The 9586-nt window shown below is 43.6% G+C and overlaps 1 protein-coding gene across 4 annotated transcripts in view; it reads right to left on the bottom strand.

Moving 5' to 3' along the window:
- NT5DC1 (5'-nucleotidase domain containing 1) overlaps positions 1 to 4671 on the bottom strand; it is a 112639-nt gene extending 107968 nt beyond the window's left edge. The window contains exon 1 of one of the 4 annotated variants that reach the window (XM_086317193.1): positions 4301 to 4671. In XM_086317193.1, the coding sequence (XP_086173319.1) occupies positions 4301 to 4393 (93 nt within the window). In that variant the 5' untranslated portion in view covers positions 4394 to 4671. The remainder of the gene's footprint in view (positions 1 to 4300) is intronic. The other 3 variants (XM_086317192.1, XM_086317196.1, XM_086317195.1) reach the window with 3 other exon arrangements.
- Positions 4672 to 9586: the final 4915 nt, after the last annotated feature.

Consider the following 9586-nt stretch of genomic DNA (forward strand, 5'->3'; position numbering starts at 1 on the left):
AATAAAAAAAAAGCCCTGACTCACAGCCTTTGTTCATTTCCATGGAACAGATGCCCCCGACCATGGCCCGTTTCAAGCTACCAATGGTTACTGCACACCATTAGACTTGCCTCTGATCAAAGTAAGTATTTTCAGCCTTGGACAACTGGAATTTCTCACCCTTTGGCAATATTGATCAAGACACGGATACGTGATTCTAATAAGGTCAGATTCCTTCCCAAGGCAAAGAGCCCTTTCCAATAGGGCTGCCTATGGGGGTGCCCACAGCTGTATTTGGAGGAGAAGGTTCTATAATAGGAGAGAATGGGGTCAATGTGTATGGAGAAGCAGAGAAGAGCAGTGCTGAGAAACACAGGGAAGGCTGTGTCTTTGAAAGCCCTCTTCAGTCCTAAGCCCTTGGCCCTTGAACCTTTTCCTTACATTAATGTTGACTCACCCCAGAAGCCCTCATGGCATAGGGCCTCCACCACCCACCCCTTCCTCTCCCGGTCTTAGCTGCTAACTTACTTTCCCAACAGTCTCACCTGAATAATGATCATGCAGAATCCCCAGCGGTTGCAAACTGGTGCCCTGCGGGTTGTAGGCAGACCACAAATTATATCTGGTTCCCACTGAAGGATGCCAGGTAAAATATGAAACTCCTAGGTCAATTGGATTTTCGGCTAAATAGCAAGTAATTTTTTAATATAAGCATATCCCATGAGATAGTTGGAACACACATACACTAAAAATGTTTTTGTTCTTTGAAACTCAAATTGAACCGGATGTCCTGAGTTTTTCTTCGCTATATCTGGCGACCCCATAATTCTGCTGTTTTGAAAATGAGTTGGCACTGAAAAAAACTGACAGACTTCTCACACAAGCTTCGATTTCTAACTTGCCTTGAGAGAATTAGATCTGGCAAGACTGAGCCTCTACGCCCCATGGCAAATGCCGGCAGATGAGCACAGCTGTGTATGTTCATTCTCCTGGCTGCCAGAGACCCCCACATTCCCCGTCGCACATTCAGGTTAACTGCCTGACCCCGAACACTCCTGAGTCTGAAACTCCAGGACAACACAGGTGTCATCATTTCCAGGATGCTTTTCCTGAGCCCCTGTTGAGGTGACGCACCCAGTTCCACACTGGCATAACACTCTGCACTTATTAAATGGCTTTCCAGGTGGCGCTAGTGGTAAAGAACCCACCTGCCACTGCAGGAGACACAGAGACTCTGGTTCAATCCCTGGGTAGGGAAGATCCCCTGGAGGGAGGGTGTGGCAACCCACTCCAGTATTCTTGCCTGGAGAATTCCAAGGACAGAGGAGCCTGGTGGGCTATGGTCGATAGGGTCACAAAGAATCGGACATGACTGAGGCGACCTAGCACACAGCACACTGCACTTATTAAATATGCCCATGAGGCACTCAGTGACCCACCATGCAAACACCACTGCCATCTCCAGTATCTTCTCCTGCCATTCCCCACCTTCTGCTTGATACCCAGCAGATCCAGGTGCTGTTTCTTATCTCTTGGTCCTTGCCTTGGCCATATTTCCTCTGCCTGAAATGTTCCTCTTTGCCTCCTCACCTGCCAATTGTCACTCCTGTGCTGGGACCCAGTTCAAGCATCACTCACTCCAAGGCCTCCCTTTTGGGCTTTATAGCACACAGAAAGCCTGTGGTAGGCAGCAGAAACCTGCCGGCCAGCCCACCATGCTGGGTGACCCTGGACAAGCTACTTACTTATCCTTTCTGTGACTGTCCTCATCTCTGCTGCTGCTGCTAAGTTGCGTCAGTCGTGTCTGACTCTGTGCGACCCCATAGACGGAAGCCCACCAGGCTCCTCTGTCCCTGGGATTCTCCAGGCAAGAACACTGGAGTGGGTTGCCATTTCCTTCTCCAATGCATGAAAGTGAAAAGTGAAAGTGAAGTCGATCAGTCGTATCCGACTCTTAGCGACCCCATGGACTGAAGCCCACCAAGCTCCTCCGTCCATGGGATTTCCCAGGCAAGAGTCCTGGAGTGGGTGCCATTGCCTTCTCCAGTCCTCATCTCTAAAGGAGGTTAATAACATCTACCTCATACAGCTGTTGTAAGGATCAAACCAGTTTGTATCAGCAGAATGCTTATTAGAATAGTGACTGTGAGTGCCATATTCAGTTACTGAAATACCTATTATTTATTCAATCGTTTCATAATTATTTACTGAACTCCGCATGTGCAGAGTCAGCTTGGCACACAGAACACACAATAAAGTCACAGATACTGAGGTCAAGGGTCATGGCTCTAGGATCTAGGGGAAGGTTCCAACAAGTAAACAGGAAAAATTCAAGGCAGTGTGTAAGTGCTGTGAGAAATTAAGGTTTTATGGAAAACTGGAGGTAGGATCAGGATAAGAAGGTAAACTTAAGGGGGCCCAGGCTATTTAATATGAGACCTGCCAGATGAGGGATCAGTGTGATGAAGAAAGGAGGGCCCCTGGCAGAGGTACAGCCAAGCGTCAGCAAGGGCCAGGCAAGCTGCCGTCAGCACAGGGGGCCAAAGCTCACCCTCCAACATCCTCACCCATTACAAGGCCACCGGAGGACCTGTGTGTTTCCTCTGTACTCCTAATTCTATTACGGTGCTCAGCACACAGAAAGATTACTGAACCAAACAGAAAGAAAATGCACCAGATAACCGTTTTCAACCTTTATATATCGCTTATATTTGAAGCTTGTAGTAAAGAACTCTTGCTTTTGGGAAATCTTGGATTCTGAAATTGTATGCTCACACATGCACAAAATTGACTTTTACCAATATTTCTTTCAAAAGAAGGGGACTAGAGAGGAAGTGCAAGAAAATGTTAATCCAGGGGAAGATTTGAAAGGCAAAAGAAGGAAAATATGAATCAAAGACCTAGACGAAGTAGTGGCCAGAGAATCGAGGAGAAAAGTCTCCTTCACTCTCAACATGAGGAGGGAAACATCTGTACTGTGGGAAAGCAGGAACACACATTAGGAACAATACACTTTTTTTAAAAACCATCTGTACACAGAAAACGGGAGTAATTCATACACTGTTTTGACCTTTGACAGGTACCCGAACTGCTAACTGGGGCAGTGAACCTCATCTTAATGAGGAGCTGCCCTGGCTGATGTCTATTCCAGCTACTTGGCACTCTATCCTAAGTGGTCAGGTTGGACAATGATTCCAGTAGTAACTACAAAAGCCACCATTTGTGTCAGAAACAGCTCTCAGCATTATATATCCATTACCTTTTTAATCCTTGCAACAACCTTTCCAGGTAAATCCAATTATTAGCCCAGTTTTACAGATGAGGAAACTGAAACTAGACACAGGTTAAGTAATTTGCCCAAGGTCACAGCGCTAGTAACAGAGGAGCTAATGCCTTAAGCTAGGCAGTCTGGCTGCAAATTCCTGGCTTTGACGACCATAGACAGTTTTTTTCTGTTTTGGATACTTAAATCTTTGACTTACCAAAAAAAAAATTTTTTTTGGTTAATTTCTCAAAATCAGTTTCCATGTGAAACTAAAGGAATGGGGGAGGAAGAACAATTCACTTAAGGGTACAGATATGGAATCATACACACTCCACTTCCTGTTCCTTCCCTAAGTGCAGGAAGGGTCCGGGCTGTTGTTAGGATTAAAACTTGCGTGGAGCATGCAGTAGACGAGCAATACTTAGTTCCTTCTCTTGGTAAAAGGCAAAATTAGGGCTAAGATCTTAATCACTTTCCGGTTAGTCTTCTTCCCTAAGAAAAGAATACACCACACAATTTTTCCCCAGACGGCAGTATTTAAAAACTGACAGGTGGTCGCATGGAAATGCAAAAGAAAAAAAAATGCAGCCAAAGACGAAGACAAAAATCGCTAACCAGGTGGCTGTATCAGCGCTCTGCTGGTAGCCAGGATGATTTGCTGAGACGTTTCAAAACCGGGGATCTGCAAAGGACACCGCGTTTCCCCGGCCCCGCCCTTCCTCTGCCCCAGGAACCGCTTCCCCAACCCAATCTTGCACAACTTGTCTTTCCTTCGCCCCTTTTCTTCTCTACCCATCTCTCAAACTAGGCTATGGGCTGGGCCAAAGAAGCCGGTTCCCAGAGCAAAGGCGGAGACGGCGTGGGGGGCGGGGGCCGAGGGGTGGGGTATGCACGCTTCATTTCGCCCCGCCTCGCGGCGGGAGGCCGAGTGGTGCGCAAAAGCGCGGCGGCTGCAGGGCCCGGAGACGCCCGCCGCCGACTAAACTGGGAGGAAACTCGAGCCGGCGCCACCAAGGAGGCTGCACGCCGGGCGGCCCGGCAGCCCGCGCCACTCACCCGGGCGCTCTCGGGCAGGTTGTAGCAACACAGAGTGTGGTCCAGGTCGAAGCCGACCACGTCGCAGGCGGCCAGGGAGAAGTGCTGAGCCATAGTTGCGCGCGGAGCTCCAGCGACTGCGTGGACGCCGGAAGGTGGCGGAGAGCACGCGGGGAAGACGCTGCGGGGCTCCCCAGCGGGGCGCGGCGGAGTGGGGCGGGGCTCCGGACGCCGCACGGCGGCCCGGCGCTCTTCCCGCGCCCGCGAGCCCCGCCCCCGACCACGCTTCTCTCCGCCCCTCGCAGCCGGCCTTCCAGGTGCCCGGCCTTCCAGGTGCCCAGCCTTCGGGTGACACGCCCAGGCCGGCTCCTGCCGTAGTCTCACCACTCTGATCCCCGCCCCTAAATCCGAAGGCGGGATATGGCCAGGAGCGGAGCCACTGCTGCAGGGATTGGGGGCGTCGCTAAGTCCCTGTTGGTGCATAGCCTTTGCCACAAAATTAACTCGGGCGCCCCAGCGTTATCAAAATACCAGGGAAACCGTGAGACAGCCAAGTTACACCTGACTCTTTACTCTTGGGTGCGAAATCATATAAGATTTTGCAGAAAATGTTATCAACTAATACCCCTCTGCCCCAGGTAGCCTATAATTTGGAAGATTATTATTTTGTCCTCAAGATCTCTAACCATGGATTGAATCAAAAATTTTACATCCCTTAGAAAATTCCTAAGTATATTTCTAAGTAAAATGGGGGACTTCAACATTTCACCCCCTGGAGCGTATTAGAAAATAAATTTGTTAGAAATCGTGAAGGACCATTTTTGCAAAGTGATGATGATTAAGGAAACCAATATTCGTTGTTATTTGATTATCTTACTTTTATTATAGTGAAGAATTTTTCCTGTGAAAGGACTTTAGAAACTTCCTAAAACATGCTGCAGAAAAGAAAACTTTATGCAAAGAAGTTTTAAAATTTATACAACACAGCGATTTGAATGACAATGTTCTCAATTCTCTCAAGGACTGTGTATAGCGAGTATCATTTTAGATGCAAAGAAGAAAAGTTAATTCATAATGTACACTGGATCCTCAGGGCATTTAATTCTGAGAACTCCTGGATATGAAGGGCTAGGACTCTGAGATTTTTTAAGTTGTTTACAAGAGAAAATACAAATCTTGACATTAAAAAGAGAATAGAAATGTATTATTTTTGTACTGCTTCTGTTTTAAATTTAAAAGAAGGCTTTGCCCAAAGGGGAAAAAACCAATAGTCATGACATAATGAAAATATAATAGATTGAGAATTATACTTAACCCTTACAAATACTAATCCTTATGAGGCTAATAGACCAATTAAGGAATTAATTTAGTACAATAAATAGTTCAACCTGGTAGGACACTTATTGTACCCAGTGGACCCATTTGAATAAATTAATAACTTGTTCCATTATGACTTGTGAAAGCCCCAAACAAATCTGTCTGGACTAGGAACAGGAAGGAATCCTCAAGAAAATCAAGCTATATTCACTGGTTAAAGCCCAACAGCCATGTCTTTAATACCTGTGAATCAAAAAAGAAAAAGCTGTATTATTTCATCACTTGAGCCTGTTTCTTTTTCGTGAATCTGTTGGCCATAGAATTGACCTTAGCATTCTTTTTTGGCCCCTGCATTAGAGTATGTCCCAAGGTCACACTACACATTGAAGGCCACAAGTCTCCTTGGGGGATATTTTGTTTTACTGTGGGACTAGGCACTTCAGGGACTTCTCTTAGTAATGTAAATGTACACATGCACTCATTGCTAGAAGGAAGAATATGAAAGGATTGGTTTTTCATGGCCTAAGTGGTCATGATCCTGGACTGGAGTTGGCCCTAAGACCTGGACATGCTTATCAATGGTCATATCTACTTGCCGAGAAACAACTCTTACATGCCTCATATTCCTCAAGGCCTTGTCTACAACAATGAGGAGGGTTTAGAAAATAACCTGACCCCATCATCCTGAATGAGCTGTCACTCATCATGACTTGCCATTCACCTTTCTTGGCCATTATCTTAAACCTCAGTCTAACTTCTGTAAGAACATGTGGGATGGTCTCCCTCTTTTCCTTCACTCTCTACATAACCTTGAACTTAAATACTGACATTTACTTCATTTCATAGGCTTATTTTCAAAGGCAGATATTTTCTTTCTTTGTATATATTAAACTTTTATCAAATATAGTGGCATGCACACTTCTTCTATTGTCAACCAGAAGTTCAGTGTTCTACTCAGACTCCAATTAATTTCTGTTTCTTTGAATGATATGTTAAATATGTCAGTATTAGGGACTGAATTACATCCGCTCAAAGTTCGTATGTTGAAGCCCTAAGCCCCAATGTGACTACATTTGGGTATAGAGATTTAAGGAGGTAAGTATGGTTAAATAAGGTGATAAGAGTGGGGACCTAATTCAGTATGGCTTGTGTGATTATAAGAAGAGGAAATAAATACACGAGGGATGCACATAAGAGGAAAGGCCACTTGAGCACACAGGGAGAATGTTCAACCTGCTAGCAAGAGGAGAGATTTCACTGGAAATCAGCCCTACCTGCACCTTGATCTTGGACTTTCAGCTACCAGAACCGTGAGAAAATAATTTCCTGTTATTTAAGCCACTCAGTCTGTGGCTTTCTGTTAAGGCAATCTCAGCAGACTGACGTACAGATGTTGTTCTGTCAAATGAGCAAATAACGTTAACATGTATTGTCTGAAAGATCTTTGGGGAAAGTGTTAGTTGCTCAGTCGTGTCCAACTCTTTGCAGCTGTGGACTGTAGCCCGCCAGGATCCTCTGTCCATGGAATTCTCCAGACAAGAATATTTCTGGTATTCTTGGGAAGGGTTACCATTCTCTTCTCCAGGGGATCTCCATGATTCAGGACTGAACCTGGGTCTCCTGCATTGCAGGCAGATTCTTTAACATGGGAGCCACTGGAAAGTGAAAGTCGCTCAGTCATGTCTGACTCTTTGCCACCCCATGGACTACTGGAGTGGGTAGCCGTTCCCTTCTCCAGGAGACCTTCCCAACCCAGGGATAGAACTCAGGTCTCCCACATATCGTGCTGATTCTTTACCAGCTGAGCTACCAGGGAAGCCTTAAATGATGTGAAATTTGTTTAAATTATTTGTTAGTTTTAAAAATTTTGATACTTTTATTTGTATGCAACGTCAATACCATGCTGTGGAGTTTTAGGGTTTTTTTATTTAGTGTTCCATGTACAAATATATATACATTTTTTCTTATAATTAGGAAGTTACAAAATAATTTTTAAATGCTCAGAAATAGGTTATGATTTTTATTGATCATTTTCTAGGTTTGAATATTATCATTATAACTGACCTATATTTTAATAATGAAAATACTATAATTTAGGAAATTTAACCTTAGGTATGCCTTTTACTTAATTTGTTAGTACCTAGGTAATAACTTTGTGATCAGCTAGCTTAAATTTTAGACGCTAAATAGCACATTAAGTGATATTTTATCGATTTATAATTCTGTATTTTAACATATAAATTGTAAATATTCACCAGGCTTATTAAGGGGGGGAGAGAGGGAAATAGTCTGTTTAATTTTTTGTTAGTTTAAAATGTGCTTTTCTAAATACTCCAAAATAAACATTATAATGTTCAACCTTTTATGTAATCTAAGCCAATCTATACATCTTCTCTGGATCATATAATTTGTTTAAAGGGGAATAATTAAGATTATTTAGTACTTTAAAATGTACAAATGCCTAAAAATTAAACTTTCTAAGTCATTTAGTGAAATAGAGCCAAAAACTTATTTATAATACTGGGCTGTGGCCTTAAGATGGCAGTAGTTCTGCATTAGGAATATTTTTCATTTGATTTCTTTAATCTTCAAATTTAAATACATTATTTTCTACTCTCCATTTCTCCTCTTGCCACAAGAAGAGAGGCCTACCTAGAAATTTTACTGTAAGTTTTTTTTGTGTGTATTTATTTTTGATGGTGTAGGGGAGAATGTGATAGAATGAAGTCCTTTGGTAAGAAATTGCTTATTAAGATGTGTGTGAATTAAAAAACCAAAATGTTTACAATGTGAAATGAGTGCCTCTTGGAGAGAAAACTAAAATACTAACTAGCAAAATTGTGACTCAAACAGATCTCAAACGATGTAGCAGTGGATTGAAATTTAATTAGGACAAATGTTAAGTTTGGGGTTAGGGTCAAGTAATCAACTTTATCAGTCTGTTATGGAGCATCTCGATTGATCAGATGTTAAGTCAGAAATAAAATATGGATAAACTCAAGGTGAACTCAGCTAGCTCTGATTTGAATTTAGTTTCTCTTTAATTGACTGTCACTTCACAATACTTCCCTTTGCCTTGGCTGTCTGAGGTATGAAGGTTCTAAATTGCAGAAGGTCTACCATGTTGTCAAGGAGTCTGGGAAGAGACTTTAGGTCCTTGGTTATTGGCATCCATGTAACTGCTTTTCCTCAGCTAGACCGTCTCGGTCAGTCTTTGGTTGCCTCTGGCCATATTGGCCACACTGGCCACACCATCAGCATCCATCCATACTGCATAAATTCTAAAACACCTCTAGTTACAGTGTCATCAGGAAAATGGTTAGTGTGACCCCAACCATGAAATCATCCCTCACTCAGCCAACCTCTGCTCCTCTCTTGAGCGGTTCAAGGAAAACTTCACAGGAGACTCTTGGCTTTGGAGCCACAGAAAAGCAAGGTACGTGTTATGGTGAGGGAAGGCCGGGTAGCTTCCTCTTTCTACGTAGCTGTGAGCTCACCCACTGTTCCTATTGTAGCGATGGCCCTGTGTTGTCATAGGACATTCGGCAAAGCTTTTGAAAAGAGAACTAGGATTCAATTCTCTCTGCTTTTGGATCCTCAAGCTCATATGGAAGGTTCTCTTTCCCATACAGGGGATTTAACCTTGTAATGGGATAGAATGTAGGGTTCCTTTCTCAGAGACACACACAAGTGACTCACTCTGATGCTCTCCATTCTGTTTCCCTCAGGACTCACATTGTCAGATAAGATACAGAATGTCTTTCAAGTACAGAGGTGAGTAAAAGTTTTGAGTCTTCAAGGGCATCTAAATATGAACATATCTCAGAAACCCCTTACAAAGAGTGATCCAGTCAATGTGGAGGCAAGACTCAGGCATGAATCCAGAGTGTCTTTGTCTCCAGACCTCTTAAGCAGGATGTTTATTTTCATGACTTAAATGACTGAATGCATCTTACCTGTGTATTTTCATCTTTGACCATTTATCCCTGT

This window comes from Bos grunniens, chromosome 9, assembly GCF_055505025.1.
Source record: "Bos grunniens cultivar Pamir isolate PY7600 chromosome 9, Bosgru_T2T1.0, whole genome shotgun sequence".
Taxonomy (NCBI): Eukaryota; Metazoa; Chordata; class Mammalia; order Artiodactyla; family Bovidae; genus Bos; species Bos grunniens.